The 26,308-nt window shown below is 42.6% G+C and overlaps 1 protein-coding gene across 1 annotated transcript in view; it reads right to left on the bottom strand.

Moving 5' to 3' along the window:
• bcas3 (BCAS3 microtubule associated cell migration factor) overlaps window positions 1-26,308 on the bottom strand; it is a 207,032-nt gene that overhangs the window by 154,623 nt on the left and 26,101 nt on the right. Inside the window, 6 exon segments of the mRNA XM_089014628.1 lie at window positions 3,170-3,253; window positions 3,759-3,835; window positions 5,044-5,120; window positions 5,198-5,305; window positions 5,652-5,724; window positions 8,489-8,570. Coding sequence (XP_088870754.1) covers window positions 3,170-3,253; window positions 3,759-3,835; window positions 5,044-5,120; window positions 5,198-5,305; window positions 5,652-5,724; window positions 8,489-8,570 — 501 coding nt within the window.

The raw sequence follows: 26,308 nt of genomic DNA, 5'->3' as shown, positions 1-26,308 counted from the left end.
TGGTGAATGTTTTCATGAAAAACAACACAGATGGTCAAACTCAAACGGGTGGTGACTTGTGGGATATCCAGAGTTACAGTAAAGTATACCTAAAGGAAATCAAACCGAGTCAAGATCAATTTGGGAAAAGTCAAGAACAGAGTGCGGAAGAGACAGTAGAAACAGGCATTATTCAGACAGAACAGGGAAGGAGGTATCCTCAAAGGCAAAGAAAGGCTCCAGAATATTTAAAGGAGTACATATGTAAAACTGTGTGATGATGACAAAACCGACCTGACTAACTTATGGTGTCCCTATGAATTTTAAAGAGGCTATGCAATCTGAAAAGTCTAAAATGTGGGCTACTGCAATGGAAGAGAAGATGGAATCCCTCACAGAAAATGAGACTTTCCACTCTGACCCCGCTACTGAAGGGCAAACAAGCAGTGGGAGGTCGCTGGGTGTATACGGTGAAAGAAAATCCAGATGGATCTGAGACTTGTAAAGCCAGATTTGTGGCAAAAGGATTTTGTCAAGTGAAAGGAATTGACTACAGAGAGACATTTTCGCAGACAGCTAATATGACTTCCATTCGAGCACTGATGCGGGTGGCTGTGCAAGAAGATCTCACCCTACACCAAATGGACGTGAAGACTGCATATCTCCATGCCCCAATGGACTGTGAATTATATGTGGATCAACCTGAAGGTTTTGAGGCCAGGTCACAAACAGGAGAACGTTTGGTATGTAAGCTCAACAAATCACTGTATGGCTTCAAGCAGTGAGGGCGTAACTGGAACATGTTACTAAATAATCACCTCATAAAGAATGGTTTTATACAAAATGATGCAGATCACTGTGTTTACTGCAGAGAATCCGAAAAAGAAAAAGTCATTTTGTTAGTGTGGGTGGATGACTTAATCATTGCGGCAAGTCACGATACCCTACTCAGTGACGTAAAAGAAATGTTAAAAAAAGGTTCTTAAGAATGAATGAGTGAAGAATGAATGTCTCTGTGTCTTTGTGGTGTCTTTGTGTTGTCATGTTATTTGTTATTTAGTTTTTTTTTTGTTCTTTTGACTTCAAGACGGCGCCGCGAGAGTGGCTGCCATTCCAGCAGCTCCTGTGTTTTGCTTTTCTACTTTCATTTCTTTCATAACTTTGTTGCTGTGAAATGTAAATTTCTCCACTGCGAGACTAATAAAGGCAAATCCAATCCAATCCAATCCAAAATGAAAGGTATGGGTCCACTTAGACACTTCCTAGGTATCCATTTCAAACAAAGTAAAGGAGAGATCAAAATAACTCAAAAGAAACATTGAGAGAATGTTGAGATGTTTGGAATGGCTGAGTGCAAAGTAAGAAGCACCCCTTGTGAACAGAAATTGGACTTTAACAGTGAGGGTGAAATTATCAACTCATCAGGGTACAGAGAGATAGTGGGCAGCCTAATGGTGTTCGTCCTCTTTGGAAAGAGATGACCATCTTCACTGGAGTGGGGGGTGGTGAAGATGACTTGGGCGTGAGTTTGATTAAAGTGAAGGAGAGTAGCGCAATGTCGTCTGCCTCACTCTCTCGTCCCAGCCCATCAGAATTCAGTGGCAAGACGACTGGGGATGGGTCGGGATGCAGTGGTTGACCACAGTGTTCTACGTGTCTCACTGTGCCCTACTTGCGCTCCACAACGCTTTGCTGGGCCCACCTTCATGCCTGTTGAACCAGTCTAGTGGTTTCCTCCACGCAATCTGCTGGGTCCAGGCTTTACATGCGTAGGTAGACAAGCCCCTAACCTACTGTATATGTGGCATGCTCACTTAGACGGGGAGACTCCTGGTGGCTGGGACTCCTAACCCCATCACAGATCAAACAGACCGGCCCACTGCCTGCCTGATTTAAACTGGGTTGTTAGCAAACTCTCACAACACCTAGCTGAACCAAAACAGCAGCATTGCACTACAGTTAAACACTTAGTAAAATATTTAAAAGGTACTCCAGATCAAAACCTTAATTTCAGAAAATGTGAAGAAAAGTTAAAACTAGAGGTGCTTTAGCCTAACTAAGGAAGGTCCAGCTATATCGTGGAAAAGTAGAAAACAGCCAACTGTGGCGTTATCAACCTGTGAAGCTCAGTATATGGCACTGGCGGCCACAACTCAGGAAAGTATGTACCTTGTCCAATTATTAAAAGGGATAGACATCAGTTACTGCCACGTACTAGTAAAAATATATGAGGACAATCAGGGGGCAATAGCTTTGTCCAAAGACCCAGTGTGTAGACAAAGAAGTAAACAGTAGATATTAAATATCATTTTGTACGGTCTGCGCACACTAAGGGGAAAATATATGTAAAGTATTGTCCGATAGAAAACATGGTTGCGGATGTTTTTACTTAAGCGGTGACAAAAGTGAAACTTGAAAGATTCATGAGATATTTGTTTGGAGAAATGTGAATATTTTGAAGCTTGCAGAGTGTTGCAAATGTGTAGGATGTTTTTATTTTTCCAACAATGTATTTTTTGTTTCAATATTTTTCGTGTTTTTCTTTTTGTTTGTTGCATGAAATTGTGAACATGTCTTTGAGTGGGAGTGTTGAGCGTGCGTGTGTCAATGTGTGTGTGAGGCAAAGACATGATTGGGGAAATTTCATGATTGATATCACCTGCGAAACGAGCTGGTCATGTGATACCCGAAAATTGTGAAGTCTTTTTAAGAGCATGCGAAGAATAAAATGTTTGTCGAGTTGCCAGACCAATGATTGAAACGGCTGTGCATCATTTTTCTCTCGTACTTTCAATCGCTACGAAAAATTATAATTTTGGTTACTGTTAAAACATTAGGACTGCTGCAAGAATGACTAGCGCAACATAATCAATTTATTTTATTATTAATAAATGATCCTGCACGGACCTCTGTCTCTGTAGCGTTGCTGGCTGTAGCGGTGGCAGCCATAGAATGAAAAAAAAAAGTCTGGCGGTCGTGGTCATAAGTACGGGTGGCCGTAACTCACGCCGGTCGTAAATCGGATGTTACCTGTATTGCTGCCTCCATTTACCTCAACAATATATATGTATATATTGACACATGCTCAACATGCAATATTATACTTTTTAATTTATTTTATTCATTAAAAAAAAGCAAGTTGAAAAAATAACCCTGTGCAAACAAAATGTAGAAAGCCATTTTCACATACCTTGGCTGCATTGATCATTGTTGCTGTATAAGATTGTGCATTATCATCGCAAGCTCCACCACGAGACTGGTGGCATCTGATTAACTGCAAAAATAAGGCAAGTAGTGGCTTCATGATTATCTGTTTTTTAACTGTATTCTGCTCTTAAGATAATTTATGGAGTTGACATTGAGGACTGAGGTGGCGATGAGATCATGTACAGTAAGAGAATATGCTTCTGCATTTAGAAACTACAGTAAAGTCTCGTTATATCGATATTCAAGGGAGTCCGAAAAAATATCGATATAACCGGGACTATCGATATATCCGACCCTATTTGCATGTAATTTTCTCCGTGCGTGCATAGAAATAGTATCGATATAACCGGGACTATCGATATATCCGATATCGATATAACGAGACTTTACTGTATATTGGTGGCACTTTCTCCCAAATTTATTTTGTCCTCTACTGTGGAATACATCACTGAACTTTTATCAATTTAAAGTCAATTCATTGGGTTACTTGGTGTTGGGGGTAAAATTTTTTTTGACAAAACATAAATTCGGTTATTTATGTTTTAGTCATGTATGTCACCATGTCAGATTACCTTGTTCTCAGCATACGCGAGCCAGTGACTTCCCAGGGCTACTGGATTGAGATTTGGTCCAGGACATGGGTAGCAACCTGAAAGATCCAAGTCAATTGCATTAATATCCATCTATTCACCTACCCACCTACGAGCCTGCCCGTCTATCCATCCATTCACCCCTCCCTCCCTCCAACAGAGAAGGAATATGATTCCTGCTCAGTAAATACAATATTAAATCTGAAGCGTCCATTGGGGTAACCGATGGTTGTTCGTTTGTGACATACCAAAAAATTTGGATTTTTACTGTGCCGTCTTGTTGGTAATGAAAAAGAATAGTAGGCAGTCCACCAATGTTGCTTGCCATAAAAGAGGGACAGTAGAGCAGTTTAAATAAAATAGTAATAATAAATCCAAACAATAGTCCCTAAAAATCTGTCTTCTCAGACCCCTACTGCCGACTTTTAGATTCAGTGTCATAGTATTTGTATACATTTCCGTCAGTAAATCGATTAATATCCAAGGATGGACTTTGTCATTAATTTTGTTCAGAAACTTTATGGTCTTAATTTCTTGGTGCAGTCGAGGTTTTCAAGGTATCCTGTTTGGTGGTGAAAAATCACAGTTTTTTTTTTGCAGATGATGTTTGCTTCTTCAATCGGTTATCAATGGAGTGTGTAGCAGATTAGATGAAAAACAAATTTGAGGCCATGTTCTACAGTAAGAGAATTGTGGGGTGCCTACTCTGGGTCGGGGATATTATTGTGCTCCAAGTCCAGGATTCAAAGTATATTGGGGTCTTGTTCACAAGTGCCGGCAGGATTGATCAACAGGCAGGTTCTTGCAGTGTCTCCAGAAATGTGGACTCTGGATCAGTCTGATGTGGTGAAGAGGAAGTTCCTGGAGGATTTACCGGTCAATATATATCTTACCCTCACCCATGGTCACTAGCTATGGGTCGTGACAGAAAGAACAAGATCACAAATACAAGCAGACGGAATGAGTGGTACGGTCTCTCCCCTCGAAAAAGGGTGGGGAGTCACAGTTGAGCCGCTACTACTCCACATTGAAAGTGGCTAAATCTGGTGGTTCGGGCATCTTATACGGTTGACCAGGGTGAGGACGAGCTGGACGACGTAGCTAGGAAGAGGGGCTTCCTTGCTCAAGCTAACGCTCCGCCCCCACCCCCCAAGACCCAAAGGAATGATGATGATGACTACGATGGTAGTGTGTGTGTGTGTGTGTGTGTGTGTGTGTGTATGCAGTATGTCTTTTGAATTCAAGATTAAGTTTAAATGTTTCTTACTTGTTACAAAAAACTTCTTGGTTAAGTTGCAGCTGTCAAACGCAGCAATCTTCTCTTGCAGGCTAATGACTAAAATACTGCAAAAGACAGTTTATTTATGAAGTGGCTAACAAGTTCAAAACTGAAATGAATAAAATAAAGTGATTCAACATACTGCTCGTTGCACTGAAGATCATAAATCTGGGTCTTGAACTGGATTGATTTGACGAGTTCCCCTGTCCGGAGCGAATACAGATCAGCACAACAGTAAGGAAGGCTGGTTCTGAAAATACAGGAGGAAAGCAACTGGTTTTTTTTAGGCTTAGAATATCTTGTTTTCTATCCTTTCACCCCACATCCCCCTTTCAAATTGCTGCTGCGGACTGCAAATGTTCCCATTGTGGGACGAAAAAAGGTTTTCTGGTTCTGATTCTAATTTAATCTGAAAATCAAATACAGTGAATCTTTTTATTCTTTTTCACAATGGTAAATATCAATAAAATTGTTGTACATAATATAAATGCACTATATTTGTACGTACATATTAAGTAACACAGAATCAATCTGAAGTTAAAATAAGAATTAGAAAGAAGAAAATACATATACATGTGATTGACTGTTTTACTAACCCTGAGGATCCTGTGCTCTTGCAAACTCCGAGCAAAGGTCTCTTGTCAGAAAAAATGTCCACCTTCAGAGGACCTGAAAGAGAAGATGAATTTGAATTTGTTTGCCACACATGTACACATCAAAATTACATGTTATGTGAAAATCATATGCAGAACAGGCAGGAGGTTTTCAGTTTAAAGGACAACCGACACCTCAGGACAAGTTGTGTCTATAATTTGTAAAATCACTTCAAATGACTTCTACTGAGCGCATTTTACACCACATATAGCTATATTTTACAGTTTAAGATTCACGCTGAATATTCAGGAAGTCCTGTTTTCGAGTTGATGACGATGCCCTAAGTGACGTCACGGAGGGAACGCCCATGACCGAGAAAGCGACACACAATGCATTTGGGGTACTTTTTTTCATCTGAAAACACTGTGTTGATCGCGAAATTACAAGGAAAACGACATAAGTAAGGTGATGGTGAATGGTTGTGTGTCGCAGTACCGCATTGCGGTAACACGCATAAAGAAGGTGTAAGTTTACACAAATTCCCAGCGGACAAATCAGCCTATTTCCAACGGAGCTTGTGCGCCATATTGTGCATTTTCTGCGCGCTACATTGGAGTCCACACGGCTCGAATTAATACGGAAGGACTTCTTTAATTGATGGCAAACATTTATGCTTTCCTCTACAGAACTATTTGAATCATATTCATAACTGGATGAGTAACAAGAAAGCATCTTCTCCGAATCTGAACTCTCTGAAGCCATTGTTTTGATTCTGGAGGAAGGCAGTTTGTGACGTCACAAACAAGGGGGCGGTTATTTCTGAATCGCCCCATTTCCGAGCTCATTTTGTGGCAGTTTTGGGACACTTTAAGTCATTTTTTATGGGTGTTTTGCATTTGACTAAAAATATCAGCCTGCATGTTTTGGGTATTTTAGATGCTATAAAACGTTTTTCTGATGTCAGTTAGGAAACAAAAAAATTGTGTCGGTTGTCCTTTAAATGGCACAACATAAAGAGTTTTACATTCCGGACATCGTCCAACGGATACTATTGACAGCTCCTTAAAATTATGAAACAAGTCGAATTTTGACAGTGTATATTTTTGCCTTAATATCTCAGGATCCGGGACACCTCTTCTAAAATTGGCTGTACTCTTAGTTGAAGAAATCATTCAATTCTAGGCATAAAAATGAATTAGTCATTAAAAAAATGACAGGCAATCATCTTAAATTGACCGGATGTTTCAATGAAACACTCTCTGCCACCATAAATACTGTTAGAAAAAAGCAACTCACTGACAGAAACAATAAAGGCAGAGATTAAAAGAAATACAATTAAATTAACACACTAAAACACGAGTAATTAATTAATTAATCGTTAATTAATAAGTACAGTAAAGTCTCGTTATATCGATATCGGATATATCGATAGTTCCGGTTATATCGATACTATTTCTATGCACGCACGGAGAAAATTACATGCAAACAGGGTCGGATATATCGATAGTCCCGGTTATATCGATATTTTTTCGGACTCCCTTGAATATCGATATAACGAGACTTTACTGTAATTGATGATTCACCACAATGCTGAACGATTGTAAGTGATCAAAATGATATTCTACGTAGTTTTGCACATGTAGAAAAAAATCTGTCTTAATTAATTGAATCAGTCATAGATTAAATATATTTAAATAAAAAAGAACATCCTTGGTTAAATGTTAAATCAAGGTTACTTCTGTCTCTGTCTGTCTCTCCCTACCTCTCGATATATATATATATATATATATATATATAGTAAAGTCTCATTATATCGATATCGATTATATCGATAGTACTGCTTATTACGATATTATTTCTATGAACGCAAGGAGAAAATTTACATGCCGCAGGATCGGATATATCGATAGTCCGGTTATATCGATAGTTTTTCCGATTCCCGAGAATATTGATATAACGAGACTTTACTGTATATATATATATATATATATATATATGTGTGTGTGTGTGTGTGTGTGTGTTGTCAAGCTCTCAGCGGGGCAGGGCAAACAGTGCAATGGGTTTGAATACAAACAAAGATTTTAATAAAGGGTCTCAGGGGGAATTCACAAGCAAAAGAGGCAAGAATAGCGTTCCTAAAGTATAACAAAGTCTCTTTTGAGGTGAAACTGAATATGGGGTTCTCTCCCATGTATTTCCAGGCCACACCCCTCTTGACGTCCTTCCTAGGTAGCCTAGCCACCATTAGCAAGGTTCCGTGCTATGGTGTTCCATGCAGCAATCAGTTTCTCTGTGTTTCTCCACAGAGGAAAACAATGGAGCTTGTCTCCCCCAGCCACCACACTCAGAGGCTCTCTGCCTTTAAAGCCTTGCATGCCAATCAAGCCATGATCAGCCACAGGTGTGGGGTTTGGATTGCTGCCTTCCACCAGATGGGGCCAAAACTCTCTGTGCGTCTAGCCACCTTAGGGGACTATATTTCCCCTCCAGGACCCAGCCTCTCGTGACATCACAATATATATATATATATATATATATATATATATATATATATATATATATATATATATATATATATATATATATATATATAGTGATGTGTTATATGTGTTTTTTTCCCTGTCCCATCTTTCTCTATTTTCAAACATTTTTGAAAAAAATTGCGATAATAATGGCGATAAAAAGCCGCATGTGGCAACAGAGCCGCGTGTTGCTGACCCTTATGGAAACAGTCGACCGCTGCGCCACCTGCTATTGACGAATTTTGTTGTTTTATATGACCTTCAAAGTTGTTTGGGTCATTTTCCAGACAAAAAAAGGTTATGAGGAAGATACTCACTGATATGTGGAGCTGGTAAAATGCGAGCAGTTTTCACTGGGCCATGACGCACTGAGAACAGCTCTTGGGCCTCCCCTGCTATCTGGAAGATAACATCAGTGTTTACACCAAGCAGATGTATGTCTTGATGTATTGGAATGCATTTATTTTACAAGTTGATATCAGACTGAACTAAGAATGTTTAAGTAACGGTTCATACTACAAATACGCAAGTTCACACTCAACTACATATCTGTAAAGCTATAACTAACAGTTCATACTCAAGAAATACAAAAGAGTAGAAATTAAAAGTAACATCAGTTGAAGAATGTGTATATAAAATCGTTCTATCAGTCCTGTTCTTTTCTTTTGAAACATTTTGGTGTACCGTATTTTCGGTTTTTAAGGCGCTACAGTACAGGCTGAGGTTACGTCATGCATCCAGTGTAAGACGTGAAAGGGAATGACAACAAAACAGTCAGAGAGGTCAGTCAAACTTTATTAATAGATTACAAATCAGCTACAGGAGGACTCGGAGAAAACCCACGCGGGCCCGGGGAGAACATGCAAACTCCACACAGGGAGGCCGGACCGGGACGCGAACCGACGACCTCTGCACGGTGAAGCCGGTGTGCTAGCCACTTGAAGACCGGGCCGCATCTCCATTCAGTAAACACGTAAAAACATTCTGATGTTGTTACGGTAAATTAAACACAAGTGCTATCACAATATACTATAACACTCTTAATAGTGCAAAGCAAACCCAATAACAATAATAATTCTAAAGCAATAGCATAATAACTGTTGTTCACGCGTTAATGTCCATATTCACAATATGATCAACTGTAAACACACAAAGAAAACACGTAAAGCTCACTTTATCAGTTCATTCCTCATCTACAAATCCTAGTAGATCCCATCTTCTTCTTCGGTGTCCGAATTGAACAGCGAATGCATCCAACACATCGGGCTCCGTCTCATCCAAGTCGTCATTCATGGAGTCAGTATCGCTGTTGTTGTCTGGCAGTGCAGTGACAATTCCTGCCTTCCTGAAAGCTCGGACCACAGTTGACAATGATATATCAGCCCAGGGATTTACGATCCACTGGCAGATAGTGGCCTTATGTCGTCCGACACTGTCTACCGGTCTTGGTGAACGTGTGTTCGCCTTCTGTAATCAAGTGTATTTCGACCCGCGTTGAAACGAGCTTATGTGTCTACAATTTTGCCTCCTGAAAACACAAATTCCGGTAACAGCAGGAAAAGCCCCGTTTTCATGGTGTATTTGAGAAGTGGTACAGGCAAGGTATGTGGCATTGGGATTAATAATTAAACCATTGAAAAGAACACATGTACTTATTTTGCCTACATGGCAAGCTGCCTGACACGGCAAAATCTTTTCTGCAAGGACCTGATCTAAACAACTCTATCAAACATTCCGGGCTATTTTTTTACCATACAAATTGCACAGATCACCATTTGTTATGCATAGACAATTCATTCCCGCAATGTAACGTTTCATGTACAGCCGACGCATCATTAACTCATTCGCTTCCATTAGAGGGGTCGCGAGCCATATATTGCTCTTTTGATGATTGCATATGGCTCGCCAATAAAATTAAATACCTATTTTCGCTTTTTTGACGTTCATTTCCTCTTGGGGCTGCAGTTGGCGGAAAGCGCAATTTTGATTGGATGACACTGACCTAGGTTGGCGGAAAGTGCAATTTTGATTGGATGATACTGGCCGTCATGTTGAAACAGGTAAACGGCCCTTTAAATGAGCCCAACGAGTAAAACAATGACGAGTGCACTCCAGCTTGAATGCACCGGAGGATTCGTGATTCTAATTTGCAATTAAACAATAACGTCGATGAAACAGTCGAATGTCAGTGATATTTTAACACGCCCCATGTTAACGTTAGCATCAATATACTTCTGCGAGAAGTATATTGCAGATAGCAAGTGTGGAAGCTAATGAGCCGTGTGCAGGCTAGCTAGCAGTAACTTCGCCTCTGGACCGGCAAATTGACTTTCATTCCTATCTGGACTTTTACCAATCACGAGGAACGGAAAAACATTCATGTTAAGGGTGAGTACTGTCGCAAAGTTATTTTAAATATTACATTCTGCCATTTTGTTGAAAAGTGGCCGCGGGTGCATGCCTGTTTTCGTGCGCGCGCGTGTTGTGTGTGTGTGCGCACGCGCTCACGTGTGTGTGGCTCTCACTGAAAAACATTTCTAAATATTTTACTTTTATGGCTCTCTTAGTGAAAAAGATTCCCGACCCCTGCATTAGAGAATGTATTCTGTTATTGAAAAGTGTGATGTTGAGCGCCATTCCAGATCTTCTTCGGGTTTTTGTTTTTCTTCCTGAGGGTGCCGATAAAGCGCTGGTCAGACCTCTGGCAATTCGACTAGGGAGCAGCATTTGCCTTTTATCCATCTTAGCGCTTTGTTGCAGCTTCAGCTGTCGTTAGAGCGCTATATATATCAATATGTATGCTTTGTGGTGTATTTTGTTCAGCCGCCCACTGTTTCAAGTTCAGATAACTCCAGGACCAGATAACTTAGGAATTAACTCTTTTTTCTGTGTGCCCCCTGCCCTTCTCAGCACGATGGGGGCGAGAGCTTTCACCCGCTCTGCCCCCTAACGCTGGAACTCACTTCCTCCCAACATTCGGAACATTGATTCTCTTCCCACCTTCAACTCTTCTTTTCCTTTCGGCTTTTCCCCTCAGGGGTCGCCACGGCGAACCAATGTTCTCCATCTATCCCGGTTTTGTGCATGCTCTTCCCTCACACCAGCTACCTTCATGTCCTCTTTGACCACATCCATATACCTCCCCTTCGGTATTCCTCTCGGTCTCCTGCCTGGCAGTTCAAGGCTCAGCAACCTTCTCCCGATATAGCCACTCTCTTTCCTCTGGACATGTCCAAACCATCTCAGTCTGGCCTCTCTGACTTTCTCTCCAAAGCCTCTAATACGAGTTGTCCCTCTAATGTACTCATTTCTGATCCTATCCAACCTGGTCACTCCCAAAGAAAACCGCAACAAGTTCAGCTCTGCTACCTCCAGCTCTGCTTCCTGTCTTTTCTTCAGTGGCACCGTCTCCAGTCCAAACATCATGGCTGGTCTCACCACTGTTTTATACACTTTTCCTTTCATCCTAGCTGAAACCCTTCTATCACACATCACACCTGACATTTTTCGCCAGCCGCTCGAGCCTGCTTAGACACGCTTCTTCACCTCTTTTCCACACTCTCCATTGGTCTGGACAGTTGACCCCAAGTACTTAAAATCCTCCACCTTCTTTATCTCTTCTCCCTGTGCACTTGGATCCCTCTTATTCACACACATATATTTGTCTTGCTGCGACTGATCTTCATTCCTCTGCTTTCCAGGGCATATCTCCACATCTCTAGTTTCTCCGCCACATATTCCCTGTTCTCGCTACAGATAACAATGTCATCTGCAAACATCATGGTCCAAGGAGATTCTTGTCTAACATCGTCTGTCAGCCTGTCCATCACCATAGCAAACAAGAAGGGGCTCAGAGCTGACCCCTGGTGGAGTCCCACCTCCACCTTGAATTCCTCAGTCATACCGACCGCACAACTGTCTTACAGTCATGATACATGTCTTGTACCGCTCTGACATACTTTTCCGTCACTCCAGACTTCCTCATGCAATGCCACAGCTCTTCTCTGGGCACCCTGTCATACGCTTTCTCCAGATCTACAAAGACACAATGCAATTCCTTCTGACCTTCTCTGTACTTCTCTATCAGCATTCTTAAAGCAAAGACTGCATCTGTTGTACTCTTTTTTCGGCATGAAGCCATACTGTTGCTCACAAATGTTCCCTTCTGCTCTTAGTCTAGCTTCAACTACTCTTTCCCAGAGTTTCGTTGTATGGCTCAACTTTATTCCTCTGTAGTTAGTACAACTCTGCACATGTCCTTTGTTCTTAAAAATGGGCACAAGTACACTTCGTCTCCATTCTTCAGGCATCTGTTCACCATCTAAGATCTTGTTGAATAACCCAGTCGGGAACACCACCGCCATCTCTCCAAGACACTTCCATACCTCGATTGGTAAATCATCAGGCCCGAGTGCCTTTCCCCCCTTCATCCTCTTCAGCGCCCTCCTCACTTCATCCTTGCTAATGTTTGCTACGTCTTGGTCCACAACAGTTACGTCTTCTACTCTTTGTTCCTTCTCATTTTCCTCATTCATCAATTCTTCAAAGTACTCTTTCCATCTTGCCATCACACTACTGGCACCTGTTAATACATTGCCATCTCTATCCTTAATCACCCGAACCTGCTGCAGGTCCTTACCAGCTTTGTCTCTGTGTCTCGCCAGCCTGTAAAGATCAGTCTCACCTTCCTTGCTGTCCAGCCGCGCATACAAGTCATCATAGGCCTCTTGTTTGGACTTTGCCACCTTTACTTTTACCGTGCGCTGCATCTTCTTGTACTGCTGTCTACTCTCATCCGTCCTCTCAGTATCCCACATCTTCTTTGCTAACCTCTTTCTCTGTATACACTCCTGCACCTCCCCATTCCACCACCAAGTCTCCTTATCTACCTTTCTTCCACTCGATACACCAAGTACTTTCCGACCTGTGTCTCTGATTATGTTCGCTGTAGTTTACCAGTCATCTGGAAGGACCTCTTGCCCGCCCAGTGCTTGTCTTACCTCCTTCCTAAATGTCATGCAACACTCTTCCTTTTTCAACTTCCACTATTTTGCCCTCACTTCAGCCTTTGGTTTCGTCATCTTCCACACTGCCAGTGTCATCCTACACACCACCAACCTATGCTGTCTGGCTACACTCTCACCAACCACTACTTTGCAGTCACTGATTTCCTTTAGATGGCGCCGTTGACACAAAATGGAGTCTATCTGTGTACTTCTGCCTCCACTCTTGTAGGTCACCCTATGTTCCTGTCTCTTCTGAAAGAAAGTATTCACAATAGCCATTTCCATTCTCTTAGCAAAGTCAACCACCATCTGTCCTTCAGCGTTCCTCATCTGAACTCCTTTTTCTTTGTTTCCTGCGCCAACATGTCCATTGAAGTCTCCACCAATTACAACCCTCTCACTTCTCGGGATGTTCTGTATGACTTCATCAAAGTCCAACCAAAATTTCTCCTTCTCCGCCAGTTCACATCCTACTTGTGGGGCATACCCACAAACGACATTGAACATCACACCTTCAATTTCTAGCTTCAGACTCATCATTCTATCTGATACTCTTTTTACTTGTAAGACATTCCTAACAAACTCATCTTTTAAGATAACCCCAACTTCATTTCTCTTTCTGTCTTCACCATGATAGAACAACTTAAACCCTGACCCTAAGCTTCTAGCCTTGCTCCCTTTCCGCCTGGTCTCCTGGACATCTATGTATGTCTACCTTCCTTCTCTGCATCATGTCAACCAGCTCTCTACATTTACCTGTCATTGTTCCTACATTCAAAGTGCCTACTCTTAGTTGTATACTCTTGGCGTTCCATTTCTCTCTTTTCCTCCGGGCACACCTCCCTCCTCTCCTTCTTCGACCAATAGTAGTCCATTTTCCACTGGCACCCTGAAGGTCAACAGTACCAATGGCGGCCGTTGTTAACCCGGGCCACGACCGATCCGGTATGGGATTCATAGGTTTGATTCGCATATTTGTTTTGGCAAAAACTTTTACGTCGGATGCCATTCCTGACCACCTTCAAATAACATCTTAAAACCCACCTATTTAAAATTGCGTTTTCTGTGTAGCTTTATCTCGTTTCTATTTATAATTGTATTTTATTTATTATTGTATGTATCGTTGTCTGTGACTGTAAAGAGAGCTTTGAAAGGTGCTTGAAATAAAATGTATTATTGTTTCTGATGAAAGAAAAGTCTAAAGTCTAAAGTTTCTAATGCTGTATTTAATGTTGATCTCGTCCTAGAACTCCCTGCAAAAATGACAAGAACCCTGGCACTGGAGTGGACACATTTTTGCACATCGTCTGGCAGTGAATGAGTTAATGCATCAGGCGCCTTAGTAGCATTGTCAAAGCCATCACTTTCACATTCTATTCCACTGACTGTTTTCAATGTCCTGATCGGCTCAAATATGTAAGCTTTTACAATGCTCACTCATGTGTGTAAAAATCATCTTCCTCAAATTCCCAAATATTGCTTGCCATTGAATGTACAGTGTTGTGTGGTGTTTTGGAGATGTACAGCTCCTGGTCGGCTATCAAAAAAAAAAAAATAATAACTGCATACATGATTTTGCTTCCATTCGAAACAGAGGACTCCGGTTCTGTGTACTGATGGTTAATTATTTCATGTGATTTCACACCACTGTAGAACTACAAACAAGTATAAAAATATAGGTATTATTTACACATAAACATTTTGGACTTTTCATCTATTAAAACGTATGCAATAAAATCGTACAAGCCAATTTGCCCGCTTTCCGTCCGAAATGGAAGTATTGATCTTCGTCCTTTTGATATTTTCCTTGCTAAACAGTACAGCGATAAAGCATGTACATTTTCGCCGTGATCTCAGTGAAAATGAAACTTAAAGTATCGCGGGTTTCTGTACTGAAAGCGACAACAACCCAACCTAATGTCAAGAAAAATAAAGCATAGCCATCTGCTGGTCAACTATGGGATAGTAGTTATAGACAAATGTGTCAACAGCATTTACAATGATACCTCAAGTTTCTGGTAGTTCAAAAACACAGAGAGAGAAAAAAGAGAAAAAACACCCCATTTTTCAAAAAAAAAAAACTGTGGCTTGCAACTTGCAGGTACCTTTATGGACAGTATTACAAACAATATGTGAAATGTAAATTTCTCCACTGTGAGACTAATAAAGGCATATCCAATCCAATCCAATCCAATATGAATGTTCATACTTTGAAACGAGCAGTGAAAGACCACTAATCTGGTCTTTCATGATACAAACTGAGTAGTGCATGTTTGAAAACAAACTATTTTATAGCTTTAGTGTTAGTTTTGGAAAAAAATATAAACAATATAACCCATTCTGAAGACCATCTACCATCATGCAATATATTATTATGAAGATTATTGTGTTGTGTTACGTTTTGAGCGTGTTATCAATAACACTTTTAGTGAAAGTGACTATAAGCGGACAAATGCTCCCCATTTGAGATTGGTTGAGAAGATATGTCATCGGAGACACCACTAGTTCAACAAATGTTGAAGAGCCATATGAGGTTGCTCAGGTGAGTCATCTATTAAAGAGGCTTCCTGGAAACCTCCCCAATGGAGGTGCCCTCTTTAGTTTCTGTTTGCTTGTTATGTTTTGTTTAAAAAAAAAATCAATACGGCCCTCAATGTGGTTGTCATGCATGGATGAACAACTGTAAGTAAATCAATGAGAAGGTTTCTACAGGCGCCATCTGTACTTCTTTGAAGGTGTCGGACATTTCGCTTCTTATCCCAGAAGCTTCGTCAGCGAACTAAAATATTTTGCTGGTAGTTTTTGCCCTATATATATATCCCTACTGTCCTGACGTGGCGGTGCCAGACTCTGCTATGATTGGTCCCTGCTCTCAGGAGCAGAGGACTACTCCCTGAGGCTACTCTGATTACTTCTATTGTCCTGACTGATTACTTCTATTGTCTTGCCCGAGAATGGCGTCCACGACTGGCCTGATTGACCCATTTGATCTGGTATCACCTCATCAGCATAACTAAGCATATGTTGCCTAAGAAGTCGGTTGTAGGAACAATCCAAATTGAACCTTGCCCCACCATGGTGATTTAGTGAAGGGTTTTGCTGTTTTATGAAAATTGCTTCTTTTACTCCCAGTTCAAACCATCTATTTTCTTTCACTAAGATTTTAACCTCATTGGATGGACCACTCATGCAGGACTGAGAGCTTACACAGATGTATAACTAAGAAAATAATCTTTATAGGTTCATTTGAAAATAGCGGAGTGAATCAATTATAATACTGCAAAAGAGAAAGTTTGTTTAATGTTTAGATGTTCAGATAAAATTCCTAGATATTTCTGAAAACATCGAGAGAGGAATGTTAAATATCAGAAACTGGAATAATCACTTCTTCAGATAAAGGGGGCGTAAGTTAAAATTGTATGACCTATAAAGTTATATGTTCTCGCCACCAGTGTGCTACTCATCATCTTGTGGCTGTTGACAGTTCTCCAGTGGGAGGCAAGGCAAGTCTCCTATCACCTCTGCCAGCAGCGACACAATAAGTTACATTTTTCATCTCAGAGTGCATCAAAGTGTGAATAAGTGGATGTCCGTACTCTGCTGGGCCATTAATAAGGTGTGAGCTCAGCAACTTTGATAAATATTTCACAAAGTCCCGACAGTCACCACACATGGAACCATGAAAACAAACTATAAGTGGGTAATTTTCACTGAAATTCTAAGGAACATGACCCAGATGTGTGGTATGTGTGGTAAGCAGAGGAAGAGTCTTCTACTGTACCATAACACAACAGTAAAGGAAATAATAATAATAATAATAATAATAATAATAATAATAATAATAATAATAATAATAATGTCATATTATAGCACTGAAGAAAATATAGTGATGCTTTGACTTACGAACTTAATTGGTTCCCAGACAGAGTGTGCAAGGCAAAGTGTGTATCCTAAACATTAATTTCCCATAGAAAACCATTAAAATGGACGAGCGGACGCTGGCGCGCTTTGGCTGCCGCTGCTTTCCCGCGTAATGTTTTTTACCTGTTTTTTACCTTCTTTTAGCCTTTTAAACCTCTTTTTAGCTTTTTTATGGTTCACGAACCTCTGGAATTACCAGACAGTCACCAAACGAACGTTGGCTATCGATCCATCGCATGATTCCGGTCGCTTATCCGGATCACTGACGAAGCCGCGTTATCATCTCCACCCACCTGTTCCCGCTGTCGAGGGCTACCTGGCCGCTGCCTCCCTCTGTGTGTTGCTGGTGAATATCATGGCGCTTCTCCATCGACCTGTTGGGCGGCTACAGTACTCGGCGGCGGAGCTGCTGAAGTTCCGCTCCCGATGGACGAGCGTGCCACCGGCGATTCTCCGGTTTCCGGAAATCGCTCGTCGCCCTTCACGGAGGTATATCCACCGCGGATCACGTCGAGGCTTTCACCTCGATGGCTCCAAGGATATCACCTCCCTGTGGTCATCCGTCCGCCAGCCGCGCAGAGGGAGTAGCCGCAAGATCGACCACCGTATGTTAGCCGGCCTGGCTAGGTCGGCTAATGCGCCTCGTCGTGGGGACGCCACCAGCGTCAACTTCGGCCTCCTCAACGTCCGCTCGCTTACGGGAAAGGGGTGTCTTATCCAAGACATCCTAATTGACCGTAAGCTTGACTTTTTTTGTATAACTGAGACTTGGCAAACGGCGGGAGACTTCTCCGAGCTCAATGGCGCAACTCCACCAGGCTTTGTTTACATTGCTAAGCCCCGCCTCTCAGGCCGCGGAGGTGGACTTGCGATACGTTACCGCAAGAACTGGAGAATCCTTCAAGTTTCTATCCAGGAAACCCAATCCTTTGAATGTCTTGCGTGTAAAATTTCTGGACCCTCACCCACCATCATAGCCACTGTATACCGTGCACCAAAACCACATTGTGACTTTCTAAAAGAATTCTCTGAGGTCCTCACACACCTCTCCACCCTGTCACCGAATATAATTATTCTCGGAGACTTCAACATCCACATGGACAATTCCACTCTTCCCCTCACTAAAGACTTCACCTCCTCACTCGACAGCCTTGGTCTGCACCAATTCTCGGATTTTCCCACCCACATAAAAGGCCACACCCTGGACCTCATCTGCATGTCTGGCCTTACCCCTAAGAATTGCACAGCTGATGAAATCCCTATAACAGACCATTTCCTGGTTTTATTCAATGTTTCCATCACTCTCTCTCTCCCCAAACCACCCCGTGTCATCACATATCGCAACATCAAGGACATCAACGTTGCCACCCTTGCTGAGATGATTGCCACCCTGACTCTGGACCACAACTCTTCTCCTGATGAACTTGTCTCCCGGTACAACGCGGACCTCACGAACACCCTCAACGCCCTTGCTCCTCTAAAGTCCCGGTCTGTTCAATTTACCCGACCTGCACCCTGGTTCACCCCCCATCTCCGCTCCATCAAGACAAAGACTCGCCAACTTGAAAGACTTTACAGAAAGTCCGGGCTCACTATCCACAAGGACATGTATGCAACTCACCTTACCCTTTATAAGGACTCTATCTCACGCGCAAAATCGCTTTATTACTCTGGACTCATTGATTCAAATTCTGGTAACTCTCGGGCCCTCTTTTCCCTCTATCACAAAATCACACAATCTCCTATCTCTCTCCCCTCACACTTTTATTCCTCTGAGACATGCAACACTCTGCTGATGTTTTTTAGCGAAAAGATCAACAAAATCCATCAGCACCTCGGGTCCTCTGTCCGTCCCCCTTCTCCCAGCCTTTCTACTCCTTCCAAACTTTTTTCCGCTTTTGCACTCCCACATCCCTCTATAATCTCAGACATTATCACTAAATCCAAGAACTCCTCCTGTCAACTCGATCCCCTCCCCACTATCCTTATCAAGTCCTGCCTACCCTCTCTTCTCCCATTTATTTCTACTATTATTCACTCCTCATTATCAACTGGAATTGTTCCTATCCCACTCAAAACCGCAGCTGTCACTCCAATCTTGAAAAAACCTGGCTCAGACCCAAACGATTTCAATAACCTACGTCCAATTTCCCACCTTCCATTCATCGCCAAAATTCTTGAAAAGACAGTTGTTTCCCAGCTTCACTCACACCTCACTCACAATAACCTCTACGAACAATTCCAGTCTGGTTTCCGCCCCCGCCACAGTACTGAATCGGCTCTCATAAAAATCACGAATGATCTTTTTATGGCAGCCGATGCCGGTTCACTCTCCATCCTCATTCTTCTCGACCTGACCTCAGCTTTTGACACCATTTCCCACCCTATCCTTCTCGACAGACTTTCCACCCTAGGCATCAGCCACACCCCACTCCGCTGGTTTCACTCCTATCTCTCTGATCGCGCACAATTCATCCAAATCAACTCGTTCACCTCACGGTCCTCTCCGGTGTCCTCTGGTGTGCCTCAAGGGTCTGTCCTGGGGCCACTTCTCTTTATTATCTACCTACTTCCTCTTGGCAATATTTTCCGTAAGTTTGGCATTCACTTTCACTGCTTCGCGGATGACACCCAACTCTACCTCTCCAGCAAACCCGACGCTTCTCTTCCACCTTCATCCCTCTCATGTTGCCTCTCAGAAATTAAATCCTGGCTTTCCCATAACTTTCTCAAGCTCAACAGTGAAAAAACTGAACTTCTTCTTGTCGGTACCAAATCCACCCTCCACAAAACTAACAGTTTCTCCCTCACCATTGACAGTTCTACCGTGTCCCCCTCCCCTCAGGTCAAGAGTCTGGGTGTCATCCTCGATAGCTCACTTTCCTTTCACTCCCATATTAATAACATTACTCGGTCTGCTTATTTCCACCTCCGTAATATTAACCGTCTCCGTCCCTCGCTCACCCCTCACTCCGCTGCTATCCTTATCCACAGTCTTGTCACCTCCCGCATCGATTATTGCAACGCACTCCTCTTCGGTGTCAATCAGAAATTTATCCATAAACTCCAACTCGTCCAAAATTCTTCAGCCCGGATCATCACCAAAACACCCTCCTTTCACCACATCACCCCTGTACTCCAGCAACTCCACTGGCTACCGGTTAAACATCGTATCGAATTCAAAATACTTCTGTTTACTTTCAAAGCCATCCATAACCTTGCTCCTCCCTATCTTTCTGACCTGCTTCAAATCTCTGTTCCCTCTCGGTCCCTCAGATCCTCATCCTCCCTTCACCTCTATGTGCCCTCTGCCCGTCTCACCACGATGGGATGCAGAGCTTTCAGCCGCTCTGCTCCCAAACTCTGGAATTCACTCCCACCCAACATCCGTAATATTGACTCCCTCCCTATTTTCAAGGCTCATCTCAAAACCCATTTGTTTAAAATTGCTTTCAATGTCTAATTCTCTCTATTTTATTATTTATCATTTTACTTATGGTTTTATTGTTATGTGCTGTGTTCTATTGTTTTTATTGTGAAGTGTCCTTGGGTGTTTTGAAAGGCGCTTGAAATAAAATGTATTATTATTATAAAATGAGAATAATCCGTCCCCAGGTCTCCATAAAACATAATGCTCTACTTTCTAATTTTCTAAACCTTAAAACTACACAAGATATACCTTATTTTAAGTATCATTAATGTGATATGCTATTATAATTAAAGAAATAAACTGTACTTTATAATAAAGTCGTTTTATTTACCTTTGTGATGGTCGTTGATGGCTTGATGGAATGGAGTGGCCATCTTGAGGAATGATTCCTTGTAAGCTTTGGCAGCTTTATCGTCAGAACTGGCTGCCTCACCATGACAAATGACACCATGAATCGCTGTACGACGCTTAAAGTTCTCGAACCATCCGTGGCTAGCCTTGAAATCATCAATGGACGACGAACTTCCAGGTTGCCACTTGACGATATCCGAGTGAAGTTGCCATGCTTTCTCTGCGATAATTTTACCTAGTTCATCATCAATTGTGTTCTGTTTAGCTGGGTTGATAGCTTTTTGCATCAAGTGTACAGATGGCTTGTGCGGGTTATTTGTGGAGGCTGATTGATGGGATATTTTACCTTGCAGTCTACACACTGCCTTTGATCGATCAATAAAGTTGAAACAAGTCCAAATTTCACCGTGTTTTCTATCCATTCACTCACTCTCTCTCGTCTGCCTATCTATTTTTATTTGCAGCTCTGTGTTTCTGTAAGTGCCCCCCCTCACTGCCTCATTCTTGACCAATCACGTGGGGCTTTAATATATTTTTATTTGCAGCCCTGTGTTTCTCGTACCCCCCCACCCGCCTGCTGCGTTCTTGACCAATCACATGCGGCTTTAATCTATTTTTATTTGCAGCTCTGTGTTTCTGTAACCCTCCCTTCACTGCTGCATTCTTGACCAATCACATGTGGTTTTAACTAGAGGACAACAAATAGTCAGCAGCCATTTCCTTTTTAGGAGAACGGGCTCGTTCGCAAATGACATATCACTCATTGTGGCGCTCCGTGTGTATTCCAAAAAATAGTTCATATGTCAAGATTAAATTGCCGTAAATTTAACGTTCGTAAGACGAAAGGTTCGTTAGCCAAGGCGTTCCTAAGCCGAGGTATCACTATATGCCTCAAACGACAACAGACACCTCCCGACATAATTCCGTCCATAATTTGAAAAATCACTTCAAATGACTTCTACTGGCCACATTTTCCAAAGATTCCATCACATATAGTTATAGATATACTTCCACGCTGAATATTCAAGGAGTCTCGTTTTCGAGTTGATAACGATGCCGGAAGTGACGTATATTTAGGAACCCCATCAGCGAGAAAAGGATAAACAGGTGAGTTTGAATGCATTTTTGCGAGTGAAATATGAGGAATCCATGCTAACGTAATATACTTCGGCGAGAGACAGCAGAAAGCCAGTGTGGAAGCTACTGAGCCGTGTGCAGGCTAGCAGTAACTTTGCGCATGGATCCAGCAAGTTGACCTTCATTCCGATCGTTTGGCTGGATTTTTACCAATCACGAGGAATGGAAAACCATTCATTTTAATGGTGAGTACTACATCAATGTGATTTTAAATAAAACATTCTGACATTTTGTTGAAAAGTAGCCACGTGTGTGTGCGTTTTTGCGTGTGTGCATGCGTATGTGGCTCTCACTGAAAAAAAAAAAAAATAAATACGTATTTTACTTTGATGGCTCTCTTGGACAAAATGGTTCCCGACCCCTGATCTGGACACTGCGAGATGCATGCCCGATTCAATTCAATTGCGATTCAAGGTCCATGATTAAATTATCGATTTAATGTGACTTGCGATTAACTACAATTTTATTATTATGAACTCCATTGTATAGAAGACCATTCATACGTAAGTTCGTAACTTTTCATCTTGAAAGTTTAAACAAGTTTTTGCATGCACAACCATTAAACAATCTACATTGATGTTGACATCTTGTAGGTTCTTATTTGTTATGTGTGTCCTTATATGCCACATATCATCGAAGTTGATACTATATAGCTAATCCACGGAGCTTCATATACATCACAGAAAAGCAGGGTTCTCCAACGTCGATCTGGTAAGAGTCTACCACCAGATCCCTGTCGCAAAAGAGGATGTTTCAAAGACGGCCATCACCCCATTTGGCTTGTTCGAGTTCCTCCGCATGCCGTTCGGCCTCCGAAACGCCTCACAGATTTTCCAACACCTAATCGACTCTGTCCTGCGCGGTCTTGACTCCTGCTGTGCCTACATCGACGACATCCTCATCACCAGCGACTCCCAAGAAGAGCACCTGGAAACAGTCTTCAAACGTCTGGACGAGCACGGCCTGGTCGTCAACTCCGACAAGTGCGTTTTTGGCCAACCCGAGATCAAGTCCCTTGGCCACCTGGTCGACGGCAAAGGAGTACGCCCCATCAAGGTGCAGGCCATCCCTGACTTTCCAAAACCCGAGACGGTAACCCAATCACGATTCCTCGGGATGGAAAACTTTTAGCCCTGTTTCATCTCGAACTGTGCTGAAGCTGCTCTGCCACTAAACTTTCCCATCGACCTCTCCTCCGAGCAACTGAAGGCTTTTCAACGACTGAAAGATCTATTTGCCGATGCAACACTCCTCGCTCACCCAAGCCCCGATGGTCAGATGTATCTAATGGTCGACGCCTCCAAAGTTGCGATCAGTACGGTTCTCCATGACGGCCTCAACGGTGACTCTTAACCCATCGCCTTCTTCTCCAAGGCCCTCCAGCCGGCCGAACGCCGGTACTCCACCTTTGGCCGGGAACTTATTGGCGCCTACCTCAGCGTGAAGCGCTACCGGCACTTCATTGAGGGTGGCCACGTCATCATCTACACTGACCACAAGCCACTCCTCTTCAACATCTCCTCGGCCTCGACGAAGTACCTGGAGCGTTCACCACCAACAATGCCCCCCATGCCCGGTGATTGACCTCTCCGTGTGACCGAACGACCCGGAGCGGCAGACATATGCACTTCCCAGAATGGCTCACCTCCTACCGGCTCTTCTGAGCGAGTCCGGCTCGTTTTTTTTCGTGCGTCGCCTACCCAGACTTCACATCCAGGAGGGGAGCCCTGTGGCGTCACAGGTGCGCACCGCAGTTTTGATGTCTTTGAAGCCCTTTGATGTCTTTGAAGTGCGCATTTTCCCACACATGAACATGGCTATAAAAGCAGCCTCCGCGATAACATTCATTCGGACTCAGATTAAGCCACATGCACCTCACAGAGACCCCACACAGCGTTGGACGGAGTTTCACAGCACGACTTGCTCGACTCCACACCACGATCAACCTATGGGATACATCGTGTCACTTGGGAGAACTACCAATTTACAAAATAAAGAACAACATCAAACTCTTTAACATCACGAACATGGGGGCAGGACTTTCTGAATATCTCGAGTTTCGAGCTCAATAGTGGCAGTTTTGGCCAACTTTATGTAATTGGTGTTTTGCGTTCGACTAAAAATATCAGCCTGCGTGTTTTGAGTATTTTAGATGCTGTAAAATGTTTGTTCTGATGTCAGTTAGGCACGCAAAAATGGTGTCTGTTGTCCTTTAAACAGTGTTTGATAAAATAAGGCCACTATAAAAAAAACAAAAATTAAGCAACATTTGAAAGGAAATTAAATAGAAATCAATAGAATAAACCGTTTTTTTAAAAAAGCCCCTGCAGAACCCATGTTGTCAAAGAAGCAGATAAACCACATAGGAAGATGCAGAGTCCCTATAATTTCATATTCTAATCTCTAAAATGGCAGTCGATTGTTTTCATAATTTTCATTTTATATCTTGAATGTCTTTAATTCCTGACGGTCCAATGTGCAAAATGCATACAATGCATATCAACATATATTGGAATGGGGAGGTGTAGGAGTGTATACAGATTAAGAGGTTAGCAAAGAAGAAGTGGGACACTGAGAGGACGGACGACAGTAGACAGCAGTACAAGGAGATGCAGCGCACGGTTAAAGTGAAGGTGTCAAAGGCCAAACAAGAGGCCTATAATGACTTGTATGCTGGACAGCAAGGAAGGTGAGACTGATCTTTACAGGCTGGCGAGACAGAGCGACAAAGCTGGTAAGGACCTGCAGCAGGTTCGGGTGATTAAGGATAGAGATGGCAATGTATTAACAAGTGCCAGTAGTGTGATGGCAAGATGGAAAGAGTACTTTGAAGAATTGATGAATGAGGAAAATGAGAAGGAACAAAGAGTAGAAGACGTAACTGTTGTGGACCAAGACGTAGCAAGCATTAGCAAGGATGAAGTGAGGAGGGCGCTGAAGAGGATGAAGGGGGGAAAGGCACTCGGGCCTGATGATTTACCAATCGAGGTATGGAAGTGTCTTGGAGAGGTGGCGGTGGTGTTCCTGACTGGGTTATTCAACAAGATCTTAGATGGTGAAAAGACGCCTGAAGAATGGAGACGAAGTGTACTCGTGCCCATTTTTAAGAACAAAAGAGATATGCAGAGTTGTACTATCGACAGAGGAATAAAGTTGATGAGCCATACAATGAAACTCTGGGAAAGAGTAGTTGAAGCTAGACTAAGAGCAGAAGTGAACATTTGTGAGCAGCAGTATGGATTCATGCCAAAAAAGAGTACGACAGATGCAGTGTTTGCTTTAAGAATGCTGATAGAGAAGTACAGAGAAGGTCAGAAGGAATTGCATTGTGTCTTTGTATATCTGCAGCAGCTCCTGTGTTTTGCTTTTCTACTTTCATTTCTTTCATAACTTTGCTCCTGTGAAATGTAAATTTATCCACTGCGAGACTAATAAAGGCAAATCCAATCCAATCCAATCTGGAGAAGAGCTGTGGTATTGCATGAGGAAGTCTGGAGTGACAGAAAAGTATGTCAGAGCGGTGCATGTATCATGACTGTAAGACAGTCGTGAGGTGTGATGTCTGTGTGACAGAGGAATTCAAGGTGGAGGAGGGACTCCACCAGTGGTCAGCTCTGAGCCCCTTATTTGCTTTGGTGATGGACAGGCTGACAGACGATGTTAGACAAGAATCTCCTTGGACCATGATGTTTGCAGATGACATTGTGATCTGTAGCAAGAACGGGGAACAGGTGGCGGAGAAACTAGAGATGTGGAGATATGCCCTGGACAGGAGAGGAATGAAGATCAGTCGCAGCAAGACGGAATATATGTGTGTGAATGAGAGGGATCCAAGTGCAAGAGTGATGCTACAGGGAGAAGAGATAAAGAAGGTGGAGGATTTTAAGTACTTGGGGTCAACTGTCCAGAGCAATGGAGAGTGTGGGAAAGAGGTGAAGAAGCGTGTCCAGACAGGCTGGAGCGGCTGGAGAAAAATGTCAGGTGTGATGTGTGATTGAAGGGTTTCAGCTAGGATGAAAGGAAACGTGTATAAAACAGTGGTGAGACCAGCCATGATGTTTGGACTGGAGACAGTGCCACTGAAGAAAAGACAGAATATGTTGAGGTTTTCTTTGAGCGTGATCAGGTTGGATAGGATCAGGAATGAGTACATTAGAGGGACAACTCATATTCGAGGCTTTGGAGAGAAAGTCAGAGAGGCCAAACTGAGATGGTTTGGACATGTCCAGGGGAGAGAGACCGACTATATCGGGAGAAGGATGCTGGCAGAAGACCGAGAGTAAGACCGAAGA

The sequence above is a fragment of the Hippocampus bargibanti genome, linkage group LG14 (genome assembly GCF_051943395.1).
Source record: "Hippocampus bargibanti isolate YZ-2025 linkage group LG14, ASM5194339v1, whole genome shotgun sequence".
Taxonomy (NCBI): Eukaryota; Metazoa; Chordata; class Actinopteri; order Syngnathiformes; family Syngnathidae; genus Hippocampus; species Hippocampus bargibanti.
The sequence above is the reverse complement of the archived record's forward strand: the minus strand, read 5'-3'. Positions and strand labels throughout refer to the sequence as shown.